Genomic DNA, 20,564 nt, shown 5'->3' with positions numbered 1-20,564 from the left:
CAATCCTCCTGCCTCAGTCTCCCGAGTAGCTGGGACTACAGGTGCTCGCCACCATGCCTAGCTAATTTTTCTATTTTTAATAGAGGCAGGGGGATCTCACTCTTGCTCAGGCTAGTCTTGAACTCCTTAGCTCAAGGGATCCTCCTGCATTAGGCTCCTAGAGTGCTAGGATTACAGGCGTGAGCCACTGTACCCAGCCTTGACAAACTTGTTGATCTCGTGTTTTGAATGAGATGAAAAGGCCCTCTAGTTGTGGAACAAAGAATGTTCTTCAATATTTTGTTAGCTTTGAGATGTTAAAAATAAATGGAAAAGTTATTTTGTGCTAAATTTTGTGTCAGTTTGTTAACTTTTCCCTTATTTCTTCATGATGGAACTTTGAAATTTCCATTTCACTTATCTTGGCTTATAGCCCTAAAAGTCTCTTTTCTGAGAATTAAAATTCTTACCTTTTTTGTCATAGCTCTTTTTTTTATTTTGTTTCTGCTTTTACATTTTTAATCACTTCTTGCTATTAGAGGTTCTGTTTTTAGAAGTGCAGGTAAGTAACTTGTTGGGAATTCCTGTCTATGAGCGATTGGGACCTCTGACCCTTGGCTGTCCCTTCTATTTGAAGAGCTGTGCAATTATAAGGCAAGGCCACGTCTTTTGACATGAAAACAAATTATAAAACTTAGAGTGTGAACAGAAAGTGAGAGCATATGTGATTCTAAGATTAAGAATAAAGAACATATTTAAAAAAAGAATGAAAAACATACCAAATAACTCAGGAAGTAGGGGTTTAATAACATTTTTTAAGTGTTTTTAATTTTTTTGATGAAAATTTTTTTTTTTTTTGAGACAGAGTCTCGCTTTGTTGCCCAGGCTAGAGTGAGTGCCGTGGCGTCAGCCTAGCTCACAGCAACCTCAGACTCCTGGGCTCGAGTGATCCTTCTGCCTCAGCCTCCCGGGTAGCTGGGACTACAGGCATGCGCCACCATGCCCGGCTAATTTTTTATATATATATATATATATCAGTTGGCCAATTAATTTCTTTCTATTTATAGTAGAGACGGGGTCTCGCTCTTGCTCAGGCTGGTTTTTTTTTTTTTTTTTTTTTTTTTTTTTTTTTTTTTGAGACAGAGTCTCGCTTTGTTGTCCAGGCTAGAGTGAGTGCCGTGGCGTCAGCCTAGCTCACAGCAACCTCAAACTCCTGGGCTGGAGTGATCCTTCTGCCTCAGCCTCCCAGGTAGCTGGGACTACAGGCATGCGCCACCATGCCTGGCTAATTTTTTATATATATATCAGTTGGCCAATTAATTTCTTTCTATTTATAGTAGAGACGGGGTCTCGCTCTTGCTCAGGCTGGTTTTGAACTCCTGACCTTGAGCAATCCGCCCGCCTCGGCCTCCCAAGAGCTAGGATTACAGGCGTGAGCCACAGCGCCCGGCCGAAAATTTTTAAATTTAAATGAAACACTGGCAGGGTACAGTGGTTCATACCTGTACTCCTAGCACTGTGGGAGGCCAAGGTAGGAGGCTTTCTTGAGGCCAGGAGTTCAAGACCAGCCTGAGCAAGAGCAAGACCTGGTCTTTACTAAAAATAGAAAAAATTAGCCAGGCATGGTGGCATGTGCCTGTAGTCTAAGATACTCAGGAAGCAGGAGAATTGCTTGAGTCCAGGAGTTTGAGGTTACAGTGAGCTATGATGCAACCATTGCACTCTAGCCCAGGAGGCAGAAAGAGACTCTGTCTCAAAAAAATTAAATGAAAGACTAACAAGAATACACTGTTTTAAGTCACTTCTAGTGAGGTAACTGGTGTTTCTTTGACTATTTTACATAACTCTGAAATGCAAATTATTTGACAAAATAGTGTGATCTTATGTGTTTCTTGGAATGTTAGACTATATAGGATTGACTTATTCGCTATCATATTTCTGGTAATGTTCCCAACTTTTTCACTTAACAAGACTTAGCCCAGTTTTAAAATATCCATAGTTTTGGCCAGGCGTGGTGGCTCACGCCTGTAATCCTAAGCACTCTGGGAGGCCGAGGCAGGCGGATTGCTCAAGATCAGGAGTTCGAAACCACCCTGAGCAAGAGCGAGACTCTGTCTCTACTATAAATAGAAACAAACTAATTGGCCAACTAATATATATAGAAAAAATTAGCCGGGCATGGTGGTGCATGCCTGTAGTCCCAGCTACTCGGGAGGCTGAGGCAGGAGGATTGCTTGAGCCCAGGAGTTTGAGGTTGCTGTGAGCTAGGCTGACGCCACGGCACTCACTCTAGCCTGGGCAACAAAGCAAGACTCTGTCTCAAAAAAAAATAAAATAAAATAAAAATAAAAATAAAATAAAATATCCATAGTTTCAATAATGAAAAATTTTTAATCTTCAGCAATGCCTCATTACCTTTCCTTTTAGCCACATTGCAGTGGTTTGAGGGTGGAGGATCCTATAGCTGCTAAGCTATATTATTAGTTTCTCATTTGGAGATTTTGAGAGAACAAATAAGAGAAGTATACTAAAGGTCATGAAGGACAAATAGGAATTTTGTGCTACTTTATGCTATTATTGTTCTTTTCTACCTTTTTCTTCCTCCCTGTAAAATTATTCTGTATTTGAACCTTTCTTTCTTTTTTTTGAGGAGTCTGACTTTGTTATCTGGGCTAGTGTGCTGTGATGTCAGCCTAGCTCACAGCAACCTCAAACTCATGGGCTCAAGCAATTCTTCTGCCTCAGCCTCCTAAGTAGCTGAGACTACAGGCATGCGCCATCATGTCTGGTTCATTTTTTCTATTTATAGTAGAGATGGGGTCTTGCCCTTGCTCAGGCTGGCCTTGAACTCCTGACTTCAAGCGATCTTTTCACCTTAGCCTCCCAGAGAGCTCACATTACAGATATGAGCTACAGTGCCTGGCCTACCTTAACTATTGATTTGGCTTTGCTGACTGGGTTTTCCTCACTCTTGGACCGCCAGTCTTTCAAGAATGTTATAGAAATGGTTCCAAGTAAATGGTAACTGTTTTCATTCATGGTGATTCTTCATTATTGGTGACTTAACAAGAATGAGCAAAGCTTGGGTTATTACTGAAGTGATTATAAGTACTCAGTGAGTAAAATGATTTACAATTACTGAAAAGTCTTAAGTCATTTTGCCTCTGTCTGTTCATTGTGTTAGAGTATGTCTGGGCTTTGGATATGATAGACAAAAGGTAAATTGATTCTTGCAATTTACCCATTTATTTTTATTTTTTTTTTTTTTTTTTGAGACAGAGTCTCGCTTTCTTGCCTAGGCTAGAGTGAGTGCCGTGGCGTCAGCCTAGCTCACAGCAACCTCAAACTCCTGGGCTCAAGCAATCCTCCTGCCTCAGCCTCCCGAGTAGCTGGGACTACAGGCACGAGCCACCATGCCCGGCTGATTTTTTTTATATTATATATATTAGTTGGCCAATTAATTTCTTTCTATTTTTATGGTAGAGACGGGGTCTCGCTCAGGCTGGTTTTGAACTCCTGACCTTGAGCAATCCGCCCGCCTCGGCCTCCCAGAGTGCTAGGATTACAGGCGTGAGCCACCGCGCCCGGCCTAATTTACCCATTTATATTTAGCAAGATATAATGTCTGGTTCCTACCTTTATTAAAGATTCTAATTTAATTGTTATGGGTTGTAACTTTAGCCTAGGAATTCTTTTTTTTTTTTTTTTTTTTTTTTGAGACAGAGTCTCACTCTGTTGCTCAGGCTAGAGTGCAGTGGCATCAGCCTAGCTCACAGCAACCTCAAATTCCTGGGTTCAAGCGATCCTCCTGCCTCAGCCTCCCAAGTAGCTGGGACTACAGGTGTGCGTCACCATGCCTGGCTAATTTTTTCTATATATTTTTAGTTGGCCAATTAATTTCTTTCTAATTTTTTATTAGAAGCGGGGTCTCGAACTCCTGACCTTGACCAATCCACCTGCCTTGGCCTTCCAGAGTGCTAGGATTACAGGTGTGAGCCACAACACCTGGCTTAGCCTATGAATTCTTAAAAGTTCCACAGGTGACTCTAGGCACAGAGTTTGAGGACCTTTGTGTTATATAATCTCCCCAACTAGATTTCAGACTCCTTGAAACAGAGATTATAATCTTAAACTTTGCTCTTCAACATAACAATATGACTGTGAATTTATTATATACTTATTAAACACGCCCTGAACATAAAGAAGTCAATTATTTAGTTGTTAAAACTAAATTAATATGAAGAAAGCCACCATAAAAGTACAGATTTTTTTTTTTTTTTTTTTTTTTTTGAGACAGAGTCTCACTTTCTTGCCTAGGCTAGAGTGAGTGCCGTGGCGTCAGCCTAGCTCACAGCAACCTCAAACTCCTGGGCTCAAGCAATCCTCCTGCCTCAGCCTCCCGAGTAGCTGGGACTACAGGCACGAGCCACCATGCCCGGCTGATTTTTATATTATATATATTAGTTGGCCAATTAAATTCTTTCTATTTTTATGGTAGAGACGGGGTCTCGCTCAGGCTGGTTTTGAACTCCTGACCTTGAGCAATCCGCCCGCCTCGGCCTCCCAGAGTGCTAGGATTACAGGTGTGAGCCACCGCGCCCGGCCTAAAAGTACAGATTTTTTAATAGGTATTGTAGAATACATATGCTCCTCAGTTATGATGGGGTACATCCCAGTAAACTTAATCGTAAGTCAGAAATATGGTAAACTGAAAATGCATTTAATACTTTGATAAACCCATGGTAGAATCAAAAAAATCATAAGTCAGAGACCATGAGTACAAAGAAAAGAAGTAGCTGTGCAGCAGGGCGGGGCTTGATCAGGAGAGGCTTCTTTAAAGGCATAGGGTCACATCTTGACTTTCGCGAAAAAGACTCCAGATTCAAGGCCTAGACCAACTTGTCTAACTTCCCAGAGACTTTAAAGGTTAATTATTTTATTAATGAAATTATGCTAATTATATAATATACAATCATATTAATGGAATAAATATTCATGAAATCCTGTGAGGCACATGGGGGAGTGGGGCTGAGAAAAGAAACCCAACAAAAATGTTACAAAAATATACTCCAGAGGTTTACAGTTAGGGAAATAAGGCAGATACACACTATGTACTGTATGTTTTACAGCATAGAGTAACAGATAAGTCCTCTGAGTTTAGAAGTAATGAGAAGGATTCAGACTGGTGGAATTGACAGGGAGAGCATCTTGGGTGGATGGGACAGTGTGGCTTGAGTGCCAAGAAGGGGGTTAGAACTCTGTCTTCTGCACCAGTATTATGTGAACTTAGCAAAAACACAGGTGCAGTCCATATATGTGGAAATAAAGAGATGAATAAAGAGGTGTACTTAACAGTACCTGAGGAAATCCAAATAGCTAATGTTCAGGGCTTCTTTTGTATCAGAGATGGGACCAATTTTCCTGTCAGCCAAGCATTTATTGAGCATCACCATTTGTTTGGCATATGTTAGGCATTATTTGGGGAATAACAAAGAAGTTTAAAGCACGTTTTCTCCCCTTGAAGGATTTATAATCTAGTTGGGGAGATGACTAGTACATGTAAAAATATTCTGAAGTGTGGTAAAAAATATATCATTACAATGTGTGGCCCAGACACAGAACTATCTAGTTCAGGAGAAATAAGAGGGGGTTTGGACATAGGGGTACAGAAAGGATGGAATTTAAGCCAGACCCTGTTGGAGCCAAATCAGGAGTGTTAAATTGGGGTCCATGGATATGCTTCAGAGAGCCTGAATATCCCTTACAATGATATACTGCTTTGTATGAATGTACACTTTTTTTTTTTTAAACAGACAGCGTCACTCAGGTTGGAGTGCAGTGGCCTGACCACTGTTCACTGTAGCCTTGAACTCCTGGGCTCAAGTGGTCCTCCTGCCTCAGCCTCTCAAGCATCTAGGACTATGTGCACATGCCACCATGCCCAGCTAATTTTTTTTGAGACAGAGTCTCACTCTGTTGCCCAGGCTAGAGTGCCATGGCTTTAACTTAGCTCACAGCAACCTCAAACTCTTGGGCTCAAGCAATCCTCCTGTCTCAGCCTCCTGAGTAGCTGGAACTTTAGGCATGTGCCACCATGCCCGGCTAATTTATATATATATATAATTTTTTTTTTTTTTAGTTGTCCAGCTAATTTCTATTTTTTTAGTAGAGACGGGGTCTCACTCTTGCTCAGGCTGGTCTTGAACTCCTGAGCTCAAATGATCTGCCCACCTAGGCCTCCCAGAGTGCTAGGATGACAGGCGTGAGCCACCATGCCCAGCCTAATATTTTATTTTTGTAGAGAAGCTATGTTGTCCAGGATGGTCTTGAACTCCTGGCCTCAGTGATCCTCCTGCCTCTGCCTCCTAAAGTGCTGGGATTACAGGTGTGAGCCACCACACTTGGCCAACAAATGCATAATTTTAAGGAAGTGATCTCACTTTTGATCATGTTTGCAAACATTTTATGCTCCCCTAAATGTTCAGAACACCAGCATCTACATGAATAAGGAAACAGGGCTTGGGAATTTAGTACAGCACTTGTGTACATTCCAAGATAACCCTTCTCTCTTATATGGAACACTTAGTGTTCCAATTTGGCATGAGGAAGCCAAATTTGGGCTAAATGGTGTCTCTAGGAATAGAGAGGAAAGATTGGCTTTACCTCCTCTAATATTCTTTGCTGTGCTGTAGCCTTTTTAAAATTTATATTTGGTTTCCTAGGAAAACATTAATGTGCTCAAGAAGGGATAATGTATTATTCTAAATATTGTATGACTCTGCCCTCTTGCTTTTTCAATGAAGGAATCAGATAATTAGAAATAGATTTCAGATGTAGAACTACTCTATTTTATAAAATTCAAATTGAACCTTTACCTAATGTAATGGCCAGATGGCATCTTAGATTCATTTTTTCTGCTCTGAATTATTGATGGTATGTAAGAGGTTGCATACAGGGGGCAGGAAGTTAATTCATTTCTCAGTAAACTAAAATCTTGTCTTTTCCCCTCAGTCTTGCTGAGCCTGATAAAGATAGAGGCAATGTTTTTTTTTTTTTTTTTTTGAGACAGAGTCTCGCTTTGTTGCCCAGGCTAGAGTGAGTGCCGTGGCGTCAGCCTAGCTCACAGCAACCTCAAACTCCTGGGCTCGAGTGATCCTTCTGCCTCAGCCTCCCGGGTAGCTGGGACTACAGGCATTCGCCACCATGCCCGGCTAATTTTTTTATATATATATCAGTTGGCCAATTAATTTCTTTGTATTTATAGTAGAGACGGCGTCTCGCTCTTGCTCAGGCTGGTTTTGAACTCCTGACCTTGAGCAATCCGCCCGCCTTGGCCTCCCAAGAGCTAGGATTACAGGCGTGAGCCACAGCGCCCGGCCTGTTTTTTTTTTTTGTTTGTTTGTTTTTTAATCAAAGAAACTGGAAGTGAAGAGAGGCAATGTTTTATACCCAGATAGACACTAGTATTTTCCTTTCCCCGCATTGGCATCGTCCTGCTGTCTGCTTCCGCGGCTTCGTGTCCGCACTCCCTGCCTGGCGCTTTGAAACGCTGAGGAGCTAGCAGCCTGCATCTGCCGCAGCCCTTCCAGCACCACTAGATGCTCTTACGAGGCCTGCAGCATCTTTGTCATCTTTCTTTGATCTATTAGTTCTTATTCATTCTTTTTTTTTTTTTTTTTTCAGACAGAGTCTCGCTTTGTTGCCCAGGCTAGAGTGAGTGCCGTGGCGTCAGCCTAGCTCACAGCAACCTCACACTCCTGGGCTCAAGCGATCCTGCTGCCTCAGCCTCCCGAGTAGCTGGGACTACAGGCATGCGCCACCATGCCTGGCTAATTTTTTCTATATATATTAGTTGGCCAATTAATTTCTTTGTATTTATAGTAGAGACGGGGTCTCGCTCTTGCTCAGGCTGGTTTTGAACTCCTGACCTCGAGCAATCCGCCCGCCTCGGCCTCCCAGAGTGCTAGGATTACAGGCGTGAGCCACTGCGCCCGGCCTTATTAATTCTTTAAGATCCAACTTTGTTGTGCTCTCTTCCAGGAAGCCTTCCATGAATCTCCAAATAAGTATTCTCCTTCATGTCAGAGTGCCCTAGGTTTGTCTCCTTTACCAGATTTTAAACTATATTTTAAAGTCTTTGAAGGCAGAGTTTTTTTTCTTTTTTTAAATAGAGACAGAGTCTCACTTTGTCACCCAGGATGCAGTGCAGTGGCATGATCATAGCTCACTGCAGCCTTGAACTCCTGGGCTCAAGTGATCTTTCTGCCTCAACCTCCATTGTAGCTGGGACTACACGACTACACCATCATGCTAATTTTTTCAAACGGTTTTTTTTTTTGTAGAGACAAGGTCTCGCTGTGTTGCCTAGGCTGGTCTCGAACTCTTGGCCTCAATTGATCCTCCTGACTCAGCCTCCCAAAGTGTTGTGGTAGTAGGCATAAGTCACCACACCTGGCCCAGAGATTATTTTATTACTAGCACCTACACAGCACAGTTCCTGGCAATCGGAAGCAACTATGTCAGGAATAGGAGAAATCTAGTATGACTACCAGATTCTTGGCTTAGCTGACTGGTGAAAAGGTACTTTCCATCTCCAAATCGGATTGCAGACATTTAGGAGTCTTTCTGTTACTTCTAATGAAAGATAGGGATTGCTTATATTAGAATAATAGCAGAAAATGTTGAGAGAAGAGGAAGAGATATATTTGGATATATTAAGATACATTTATGAATAAATACATTGAAATATATTTGGTACTTAAATAAAAGGAAGGGAAGATCATAAGATAGATGCTAGCTAAAATTAAAAATTATTAGGTCTAGCTGCAGTCTCCAACCCCCAGGCCACAGACCTATTAGGAACTGGACTGAGCAGCAGGAGGTGAGGCGCTTCAAGCGAGAAAGCTCCGTGTGTATTTACAGCCACCCCCCATGGCTCTCATCAACACATAAGCTCCGCCTCCTGTCAGATCAGCAGCAAGATTAGATTCTCATAGGAGCGCGGACCCTACTGTAAACTGCGCATTCGGGGGTCTGGGTTGCGGCTCCTTATGGGACTCTAACGCCTGATGGTCCGAGGGGGAGCTGAGGCGGTGATGCCAGTGCTGGGGAGCGGCTGCAGATACAGATTGTCATTAGCAGAGAGGTCCGACTGCACATAAATGTGATGCGCTTGAATCATCCCGAAACCACCCCCTCCCAATCCCCAGCCCCGTTCTGTGGAAAAATTGTCTTCCGTGAAACCATTCCCTGGTGCCAAAAAGGCTGGGGACCAATGAGGTACGAGGTAAGACAGAAATGATGTAGAATTGGTACTTTTAGTTTATATTCTTCAGTAGAAACAAGCATTATCTTCTGGCTCTTGGTATGCAGTGAACTTGCTCTTGATGGATATACAGTCTTTATGCTGCATTTTGTGGTGAAGGGACTCTTTGTTGGCATTCATTATTGATGATGAGCCCAGAAGTGCTGAATGGTTTTATGTTACTGTTATACTGATGAAAATATAATGAGAATTTGAAATAGATGAAATCTCATAAGATTACAGGTGTGAAGGTCTCTTTTAGTGTTGCAGAGTTTGAAGTCTAGGAAAAGAATCCATATGAGGAATGGCACTAATGGCAGAGATATTTTTAAAGATTAGAATCATTAATTAACATAGACTATTGGTCACTCTCATAGAACTACTTTTCAAGACACCTTGTTTATCCCATTTCTTTTAGGTTCAACCTCAGTACAACCACCCCACCCCTACCACAATTGGTTATTTTATTTTATTTATTTATTTATTTTTGAGGCAGAGCCTCACTCTGTGGCCCAGGCTAGATTAATTAATTAATTTATTTATTTATTTATTTTTGAGGCAGAGCCTCACTCTGTGGCCCGGGCTAGATTAATTAATTATTTATTTATTTTTGAGGCAGAGTCTCATTCTGTGGCCCGGGCTAGAGTGCCGTGGCATCAGCCTAGCTCACAGCAACCTCAAACTCCTGGGCTCAAGTGATCCTTCTGCCTCAGCCTCCCAAGTAGCTGGGACTACAGGCATGCGCCACCATGCCCGGCTAATATTTTCTATATACTTTTAGTTGGCCAATTAATTTCTTTCTATTTTTAGTAGAGACGAGGTCTCGCTCTTGCTCAGGCTGGTTTCGAACTCCTGACCTTGAGCGATCCGCCTGCCTCGGCCTTCCAGAGTGCTAGGATTACAGGCGTGAGTCACGGCACCCGGCCTTACAATTGGTTATTTTAACAGCCAACTGTGTAACAGTCTTGTTTAAGAATAAAAAACTCTTACAATTCAACAATAAAAAGACAACCCAATTTAAAAATGGGCAAAAGATTTGACTAAACAATGTTCCAAAGAAGATACATAAATGTCCAATGAGCACATGCAAAGATGTTCAACATCATTAGTCATTAGGGAAATGCAAATCAAAACCAGAATAAGATTCTACTTCATACCACTAGGATGGTAATAATAATAATGAAACCCAGACAATAACAAGCGTTGGAACATATGTGGAAAATTTAGAACCCGTGTACTTTGCTGGTAGGAATATAAAAAGGTGCAGTTACTTTGGAGAATAGTTTGGCAGATTGCTTTTTGAAAAATAGTTTGGAAATATTTTCTATATTTTTAGGAAAATAGTTTGGCATAGAATTATCATATGACCCAGCAGCACTGCTGGGTCTATATTAATATATTCAAAAGAATTGAAAACATGAATTCAAACAAAACCTTGTACATGGACATTCATAGCAGCACTATTCACTATTCTAAAAGGTAGAAACAATCCAACTGATAAACTAATAAGCAAAATGTGGAATATCCATGCAATGAAATACTACTTAGCCATAAGTAGTACATAAGTAGTCCCAGCTACTCGGGAGGCTGAGGCAGGAGGATGGCTTGAGCCCGGGAGTTTGAGGTTATTGTGATCTAGGCTGAGTGCCACGGCACTCACTCTAGCCTTGGCAACAAAGCGAGACTCTGTCTCAAAAAAAAAAAAAAAGAAAGTAGATTAATGATTGCCAGAGGCTGGAGAAGGGGAGAATTGAGAATAACTACCAAAAGATTTCTTTGTGGGGTGATGGAAACATTCTGGAATTAAATATTGGGATAGTTGAACAACATTGTGAATGTACTAAAAACCACTGAATTGTAAATCCAGAAATGGTGAATTTTATGAATGTGAATTTCCATACTAAAAAAAGAATAAAAATTTAAAAAATAGTGCCAGTTTGTAATAGTACTTCCATATGCCCTGCCCTTCATTGGAGACACGTACAAAATCCAGACAGGAGCGTCTCTTCACCTGACGCCAGTTATTTCACAGCCCGTGTTGAGATTGTTGAATATCCTGCTCTCAACTTCCCAGGATAGCAGAGCCCTACTTGTATTTACATTTTATTAAATAAATGGAAATAGATTTTTTTACTAAATCATGACCATTATAAAAAATTTATGTAATACATCCTTTTCTTGTAATCTTGCCCCTTAGAAATACCTCTTACAGTGGTTTGTTGTAGTTTTGTAAACATTTTTTATTTGCTTATATAATCATTTTCATGTATCTGAATGTATGCAAATAAGTAAATATGTACATGTGTGTTTAATACATGAGATCATACCATCCATTTTCCACATGTACCACAGAGCCATAAATCATGTGCCCATGTGTGGATCTGCTTCTGGATTCTATGTCTAATTGCCTATCTTTGAATAAAAGAAATACTAGTACATCTTTAATTTCTCTCAATAGTACTTTGCAGTGTTTTATGTAAAGGTATTGTACAATATGGGCTTCCTTCCATATCAGACTTAAAATGTTACTTATTGGTTTTTTTTGTTGTTGTTTTGTTTTTTTGAGACAGAGTCTTGCTTTGTTGCCCAGGCTAGAGTGAGTGCCGTGGCGTCAGCCTAGTTCACAGCAACCTCAAACTCCTGGGCTCAAGCAATCCTCCTGCCTCAGCCTCCCGAGTAGCTGGGACTACAGGCACGCGCCACCATGCCCGGCTAATTTTTTATATATATATCATTTGGCCAATTAATTTCTTTGTATTTATAGTAGAGACGGGGTCTTGCTCTTGCTCAGGCTGGTTTTGAACTCCTGACCTCGAGCAATCCGCCTGCCTCGGCCTCCCAGAGAGCTAGGATTATAGGCGTGAGCCACAGCGCCCGGCCTACTTATTGTTTTTTTTTTTTTTCTTTTTTTTTTTTTTTTTTGAGACAGAGTCTCGCTTTGTTGCCCAGGCTAGAGTGAGTGCCGTGGCGTCAGCCTAGCTCACAGCAACCTCAAACTCCTGGGCTCGAGTGATCCTTCTGCCTCAGCCTCCCGGGTAGCTGGGACTACAGGCATGCGCCACCATGCCCGGCTAATTTTTTTTTATATATATATCAGTTGGCCAATTAATTTCTTTCTATTTATAGTAGAGACGGGGTCTCGCTCTTGCTCAGGCTGGTTTCGAACTCCTGACCTTGAGCAATCTGCCCGCCTCGGCCTCCCAAGAGCTAGGATTACAGGCGTGAGCCACAGCGCCCGGCCCTTATTGTTTTTTAATAGCAGGTTTTTTTTTTTGGTTTTTTTTTTGAGACAGAGTTTCACTTTGTTGCCCAGGCTAGAGTGAGTGCCGCGGTGTCAGCCTAGCTCACAGCAACCTCAATCTTCTAGGCTCAAGGGATCTTCCTGCCTCAGCCTCCTGAGTAGCTGGGACTACAGGCATGTGCCACCATGCCCAGCTAATTGTTTTTTCTATATATATTAGTTGGCCAAATAATTTCTTCCTACTTATAGTAGAGACGGGGTCTCGCTCCTGCTCAGGCTGGTTTCGAACTCCTGACCTCGAGCAATCCGCCTGCCTCGACCTCCCAGAGTGCTAGGATTACAGGCGTGAGCCACTGCGCCTGGCCTTAATAGCAGTTATTACAATTTGGATGAACTCTTTTTATTTTTAACCTTTCTTAAAGATATAGAAGTCTATTTCTAATCCTTCCTATATTAAAAAGAATGCTAATGAAAATCCCTGCCAAATGTGCATGTTTGATATATGATTATAGCTTCTGGTTAAGATCTTCATCTCTTTCTTACATAGCTGAATTGAACCAACAACCCCCTAAAGCCTGAATGTCCTCCCCCTTCCCTCCCCTACCCTCAGCACTTCCTCTTCTGGACCTTCTGAGGGCCTAGATTTAAAGGGAGCTCCCCAAGGCTGAGGTGAGCTGTCATGCTCAAAAGCCTGGCGTGCTAGAAGCCCTTTCGCCCACGGCCCCTCCAGTTTACCTGACTGTAGCCTATGGTATTGTAGTTTTCTAAAGAGAGATTTCACCAGTTTTGTGATGTCTCTACTTGGAAGAGATGGAAGAGGAAGGGGAAGTTTGTAAATTACCTTCCCTAAGCAGGGAAGGGTGTTATTTCAAATTGTTTTCACATCTTTATTGTTCTGTCTACTTGGCATTTTAGAGTAGCTCTTTACCTATCACCTACCACCAAAACACAGACAGTAATAACAACAGTGAAGAAACAGCATAACTAATTGGTTACTTCCTATGTCCAAGGTGCTATGCTAAGCACTATAAATACTAGACCTAAGTTTTAAAACAGTCTTACCAAGTCAGCCATCCCAATTTTATTTATGAAAAAATTAAAGTTTAAAAGGTGAAGCAAGGTATCCAAATTCACATAGCTAGTACACCCTTGGAACTGAGATTCAAACCAGTTTTTTTTACTATAAATCTTGTGTTTTTCATTACTGTATTATTTTGCCTGTCTGCTTATTCCATATTTACACAATATCCTTGGTGGCTGCCAGGACCTCTTCCTAAGGAGGTTGGCGCAAGGACTGAGGTAGAATGTGGCACAGTAGGACATTATGACCATGTGATTTGTTTGTTTCTGATTTCCTTTTTTGTGGTGTTAATAAAGACATTTCTGATTTATATTTGATCCTGGGTGTACACAGAAAGTTTTTGGTCTTGGTTGAAGAATAAAATTATTCTTGTTCATAGGAATGGCAGCCGTAATTGTAAAATGAAGTAGGAATTAATTTATTTTCTATATACTATTCAAACTCTGTGTAACATTTATGAGTATTGTCTAGCTTTTTTGTAAAACTTTCTGTAGACCTCTGTGACATTCCATTCCATCGGTTCTCTTCCTGCCCTTACCAGGTAGGTCTTAACCTCTGGGTTCACCTGGCCTCCTGCGCACACACCTGCCTTGAAGCTTACTGTGTCATGCTACCACAGTCCCCCAAAAGCAGCAGGCACATGGAAGTGAAAACTACATACTGGTCTCCATCGCTTTTGCTGAGACTCTTGCTAAGGAAAGACGCGAGAGTCCCTGCATTGCTAGTTTGTCTCCATTCTGGCACTGCTATCGGAGGAATTTTAAAGCAGAGCTCAGATTGTAATTTTGTTCCTCAAAGATTTCAGTGACTGACTGTTGCCTGTTGAGTAAAGTCTCTATTTCTTAGTGCTCTGTCATTCAGGTTCCTCCAGGGCCCTGTGCTAACTGAATGTCTGTTCCTGTGCTCTCTAAACTGGGCCATATGCTGGTCCCCCTTTGTTCTACCTCTGTGCCCTTCACTTGCCAAAATCTTATCCATTCTTCAGATGTCCAATACGAATGCTGGTTCCTCCATGAAGCTTTCTTTTTTGTTTGGTTGTTTTTTGTATTTTGTATGTATAGTTTCCACACACAGCATTGCCCTCCATGAAGTTTCTGTGGTCTCCCTGCCTTCCCTGACCCTTGCTAAAAGAAGTCATTTTTCCATCTGAACTCTATTTATTCCTTTATTCACTGATTGATTGATTTGAGACAGAGTCTCACTCCGTTGCCCTGGCTAGAGTGCCGTGGCGTCAGCCTAGCTCACAGCAACCTCAAACTCCTGGGCTCAAGCGATCCTGCTGCCTCAGCCTCCCGAGTAGCTGGGACTACAGGTGTGCGCCACCATGCCCAGCTAATTTTTTCTCTATATATTTTCAGTTGGCCAATTAATTCTTTCTATTTTTAGTAGAGACAGGGTCTTGCTCTTGCTAAGGCTGGTTTTGAACTCCTGACCTTGAGCAATACTCCCACCTCGGCCTCCCAGAGTGCTAGGATTACAGGCATGAGCCACCGCACCAGCCTAAAGTTCTGTGTTTTGACTGCAGCCTGTCAGGTGAGGTCAGCATGTAGAATTTTCCACTTGCGTTGTCATATCAACATTCAAAAAGTTTCAGGTTTTGGACCATTTCAGGTTCCAGATTTTCAGATTAAGGATGCTCAACCTGTCTACAGCCACACCACCCTGAACGGGCCGATCTCATCTGATCTCGGAAGCTGGGCGGGGTCGGGCCTGGTTAGTACTTGGATGGGAGGATGCTCAACCTGTGTCCGAATTACATTGAATATAAATTAACTTTTGATTTTTTAGTTTCAGGAAAACCGCTCAGAGGACTGTCAAAAATTCTTCATTGGCCTATAAGTAAATGCATTCAATTCAGAAACTATGTAGGTTTAAACAGTGTATTTATTCTTGGAACTTCAGTTTAGGAAATAATTTTTTTCCAGATTGACATTTATTTTTTAAATATTTGCCATTCTTTTTATTGACTCTCCTCCTCCTTTTCTAGGGCACTGTCTTTAATCTGGAGTCCGAGGAGGAGGAGTACCCTGGAGGCATCGCAGAGGATAGCAATGACATTTATATCCTGCCCAGTGACAACTCTGGACAAGTCAGTCCTCCAGAGTCTCCGACTGTGACCACCTCCTGGCAGTCAGAGAGCCTGCCTGTGTCGCTGTCGGCGAGCCAGAGTTGGCACACAGAGAGCCTGCCTGTGTCTCTAGGTCCCGAATCCTGGCAGCAGATTGCAATGGATCCTGAAGAAGTGAAGAGCTTAGATAGCAACGGCGCTGGAGAGAAGAGTGAGAACAACTCTTCCAATTCTGACATCGTGCACGTGGAGAAGGAAGAAGTTCCCGAGGGCATGGAAGAGGCTGCTGTGGCTTCTGCAGCCCTGCCTGCCGGGGAGCTGCAGGGGGCGTTCCCCGAAGGCCCAGCACCCCTGCTTCCACATCTCACTGCCACGTCCCTGCTGGAGACAGGAGAACCCGACGCAGAAGTGATTGCAGTTGAGAAAGCCGGCCCTGCTACATCTTTGTTTGTGGAACTTGCTGAAGAAGAGGTGAAAGCAGCAGCAGCTGAGCCTGCTGACGAGGAGGCGGCCCCTGCGCTGGAAGCTGAGGAGACGCAGGGCGAGGAGACAGCTGGAGCGAGAGAGGGGCTCACCGAGGAGCCCCCCCCTGCTGGGAAAGCAATGGCCACGCCCTTGTCGGGGGGCAGGTCTACACTGCTGTTCGGAGGGGCCGCCGCCGTCGTTGCCCTGGCAGTGGCAGTCGGGGTGGCACTGGCTCTGAGGAAGAAATAGCAGATTGTTTTCAGAAGAGGAAGAAGACAAAAGAATCTGAGATTTTAATTATATTGGCTGGAAATTGAACCGGTAGCAGCTGATGGGACATTTGTGGAACACTCTGGGATAACTGGGGACTTCTCAACAAGGCAGTGGCTTGATCTCACATTAGGGCTTGAGGTAGAGGGCTTTCGTGGCTGTCTGGATTCCAAGGGCCTTGGCTCATGCTAGATTTGCAGTCTCATAAGTAAAGTGCTCCCTCCAGAACAGGGTTTCTCAGCCTCGCACTGTTGACACTTCCATCATTCTTTGTTGTAAGAGGCTGTCCTGGGTATTGTAGGATGCTCAGCGACATCCCTGGCCTCTACCCACCCCACTCCCAGTGATGACAACCAGAAATGTCTCCAGACATTGCCAAATGTCCCCTGCGACAAAATCATCCTGTTGAGGGCCACTGCTTTTGAGGGGGAGGGTTAATCTAGGAAAATTGGGGATAGAAATTCCCAGGCAAGGGGGCTTAGCTGTGGGCCCCTCGGCTACTGACTTGCTGGCTCTTTCCCTGACACTTCATCTTCCTGCCGAACAGGCTGTGCTGCAGCCACCCCCATCCCAGAGTGCGAGGGTGCTCTCCCCGCACGCCTCGGCTGCCTCTCAGGGACTGCACTGTCCTCTTCTCCCCGGGTTCCTGCTAAGATCCCCCAGGAGGGCTTGCTCTTACTTCTGCTCAGACCCATCAAGTCCCTGAAGCTCCCTGCAGCTCCACCTTGTAAAGATGCTGCCTTTAGGAATCTTTAAAAAAATACATATAACATAAAAGAGACAGGTCCCCTACCTGTGAGTGCAATTTCAAGTAACTCTGGTAGAGAGGCGTTTGTCTCATTTAGAGGCAGGATGGCCTAGATGGCCTCCTGAGGGCTCTTCCAGCCCTTTCTGTCAGCACTCGCCCCCCTTAGCCACGGTTACTGCCAGCAGCATCTCTGTTCCTGAATGGTCACTGTCTAACTCTGGGCTAGGGAAATTTTTCCAATATCTGACTTCAGTCTTACTACTGACCAGTTCTGTGGGTCTCCTGCCACAAGGTAAAAATTTTCATGCTTGGGCTTACAGAACCAGTTGGATAATAACTCTTATTAAATGTAGAAAGTCTTCTAAATATCACTGAAAAAAGAACAGGCTACCCTTGAGTTTCTAGTTTGGCTTTCAGAGTTCAAGAATGGAGGCATCTTTGCCTAAACTCTTCACAGCCCAAATGCCTGAGTAATAAACCGAAATGATCCTAATCAGTATATGCTAGCTGAGGATCAGCATAATTTTCTTTCATCTGGCTGATCGCATTTCTAAAGAAGGGATGGAACTGAGTCATTCCATGCCTGAGGGTCACAGCGGCACAGTGCAGGGTACACATGCTTGATAAAAAAGTCATCTCAGATTTATCTTAGTAAATGTAACAAATTACTTTTTAGATCCTGAAGTTTATAATAAAAGTACCTTACCTACCCTGATCACTAAAACCTGATGTTTTAAACGTGCTTTTCTTTTGAAATTTATTTTTTAAAATAAAGTCTTCTTCCTAAAGCAATACTATTTAAAAGTTGGTCAAGAAAAGGTATGAGAGTATGTCTGTGTCTTCTATGGCTTTATCAGGCAGCGTGTGTCTATGCAGTGAGTTGCAGCGCCCCTTGCGGGAGTAGGGTTGGGCTCACCGCGGTCAGCGCAGCTGGAGGTGAGGGCGCGATGGAGAGGTTTTCTACTTGGGCTCTGGCAGCTGCACTGGATCATTCTGGATTCAAATTGATGTATTTGCATAGCTTAAGAGCAAAGAAAACTAGTGAGTTATCTTGAATTTTTTTTGTTGTCTTATAATAAAATATTTTCCTTCCAGTGTTAACACTTAAACTTTGGATCCTCACACCCACTAGTTGGGTACATTTAAGCACTAATGAAGCTAGGTTCATTTCTGAGCTGCTAAAAGATCCGGGGCTTAGGAATTCTGGCTCAGGATATGTGGATTTATTCCCCACAAAAGGAAGGGGTGAGGCCGGGCGCTGTGGCTCACGCCTGTAATCCTAGCTCTTGGGAGGCCGAGGCGGGCGGATTGCTCAAGGTCAGGAGTTCAAAACCAGCCTGAGCAAGAGCGAGACCCCGTCTCTACTATAAATAGAAATTAATTGGCCAACTGATATATATATAAAAAATTAGCCGGGCATGGTGGCGCATGCCTGTAGTCCCAGCTACCCGGGAGGCTGAGGCAGAAGGATCACTCGAGCCCAGGAGTTTGAGGTTGCTGTGAGCTAGGCTGACGCCACGGCACTCACTCTAGCCTGGACAACAAAGTGAGACTCTGTCTCAAAAAAAAAAAAAAAAAAAAGGAAGGGGTGGGAAGAAGTGTGATATGCAACTGGCTATTGCTGCTTTATTTTCCCACATGTTGAACATTAACCCAACATGATTTGGCCAATTGTATTTTGCTAGGTAATGGCAAATAGCTATTCTTTATTATTTATTGGCTTTCTCTAGAGTGAATCTTTGTTAGTTCCTGAGTGACAGGTTGAGTCCTTGTTCTTCATATCCTTGTCCTCTGCCTCTGGCTGTTGAGGGACACCCCTAACGAGGACTGCTGCTTACAGGGGCCCCTACTCTTAGCTGTTACATTTTAAAAATTATTTCTCAAATTCCCTCTCCTCTTTTTGGGGGAGCTGACAGCAGGAGGCTGTTCCTTCCTGCCCTATGACTGATACACCATCTGAGGTAAAGGGAAGATTCAGAGTAACTCCAGCTTGTTTAAGGGGGAGGGAAAGTTTTTGTTAGTCCTTGGAACTCTTCTCAGCTGATGTATTGAAGGTCATGATTTCTGGCCACTTGGCAAAAGGCCAGTGCGAGTTTGTTGAGGAAAAAAAGCCAGAATTAAGGAATGCCAGTTTATCCTGTCTGTATTAAAGTGATAATTCTGGGTTTACAGAATTCAGTACCTATAGTGTGCCTTAGGGGACTCTCATCTTCCTTGCCCTCTAGAGAACATTCTAGATAAAGAAATGCAGCTGTTGGAACTGGTTCACCTGTTTCCCACCCAGAGGCATCCTTGAACCCTCCTCTTGCCTGTGTTTCTGTACTATCTCTTCTCAAATGCAGCCACTACCTACCTAGCTCTGTCCTGGGGGAGTGCACAGGGAACTCAGAGACACGGTTATTTGAACCACAGGCACCGGTGATACCCTCAGCCTCTGTGCTAATTCCTTCTAATGACAGAAAGGTGATGCCTGCTCCTTGCCTTTTTCCCTAAAGGCATGAGATGTGGACAAATGTCCAAGTTTCACATTTGAATTTCTGAATTATTTTAAGAGACGCTTTATAGAAATAAAAGGTTTTATAGCTAAGAAATTTTTCCCTTCTTTCCTTTCTCTTAATTTCTTATGTCTTTTCATACAAACTTATCTTTCCAAGAATTTGAGGTGGTAATCCTATTCATCAAAAGGGGCTCGTAGGCTGTCTGATCACTGATAGAGACAACTTAGAGCCTCCGAACTCCCTCCCTCCCAAGCACTGCCTCATTTAAAGTCTCAGCAACACACCTGACACCAGAAAAATGTTTCCTCTTCTCTGGAGGGCCGAGACCTGCTGTTAGTGGTGACCTCCCAACTGTGCAATGGGTTTAGGGTGGGGTTTTTTCCATATTAAAATATCCTTAAAAACTTTGTGTGGGTAATTAGGTTAGCAAATATTAGTTGAGCATTTACAATATGCCAGAGATTGTTCTAGTGCTTTCACATCACTTACTTCACTGTCACACTTCTAAGAGCTACTCATATTCCTTTTATTCCCATTTTAAAAATTGAGGGCACCTAATCAGAGTTTAGTAACTTTTCTAAAGTCTTCCTAGTATTGAGAAGGCAATGGTTTGAATTTTTCTGACTCCAAGTCTAATACTTTTTCTGGTTTTCATCATTTTTGTGAGCCTGCAAAGCAGTACTGGCAGGTGCTCTGCAGTCGTGTCAGCTGTTCATTGCACGAGGCAGACAGGATGAATTCTGACATTCAGCCTGTGCTTCACCTGCCACACTGTGAGCCCTGGAACAAGGGGAGCCTTTTTCCTCGTTCCAGTTTCTATAAAGGTACCATATGGGCTAGCCAGAACAAAGGTTATGTACAGGACTTTTCTTAGCTTCTAATTGTACCAGATGTTTTCCCTTTAGATATT

The 20,564-nt window shown here is 43.0% G+C and overlaps 1 protein-coding gene across 2 annotated transcripts in view; it reads left to right on the top strand.

Moving 5' to 3' along the window:
• The window catches only part of BCL2L13 (BCL2 like 13), a 98,792-nt gene extending 80,844 nt beyond the window's left edge, over positions 1-17,948 (top strand). For both annotated transcript variants that reach the window (XM_012747737.3, XM_076007789.1), the window contains one exon: positions 15,593-17,948. In XM_012747737.3, coding sequence (XP_012603191.1) covers positions 15,593-16,387 — 795 coding nt within the window. In that variant the 3' untranslated portion in view covers positions 16,388-17,948. The remainder of the gene's footprint in view (positions 1-15,592) is intronic.
• The last annotated feature ends 2,616 nt before the right edge of the window (positions 17,949-20,564 follow it).

Source organism: Microcebus murinus, chromosome 10, assembly GCF_040939455.1.
Source record: "Microcebus murinus isolate Inina chromosome 10, M.murinus_Inina_mat1.0, whole genome shotgun sequence".
NCBI classification, from domain to species: domain Eukaryota; kingdom Metazoa; phylum Chordata; class Mammalia; order Primates; family Cheirogaleidae; genus Microcebus; species Microcebus murinus.
Note: the sequence above shows the minus strand (reverse complement) of the source record. Positions and strands in the feature narration are given on the sequence as shown.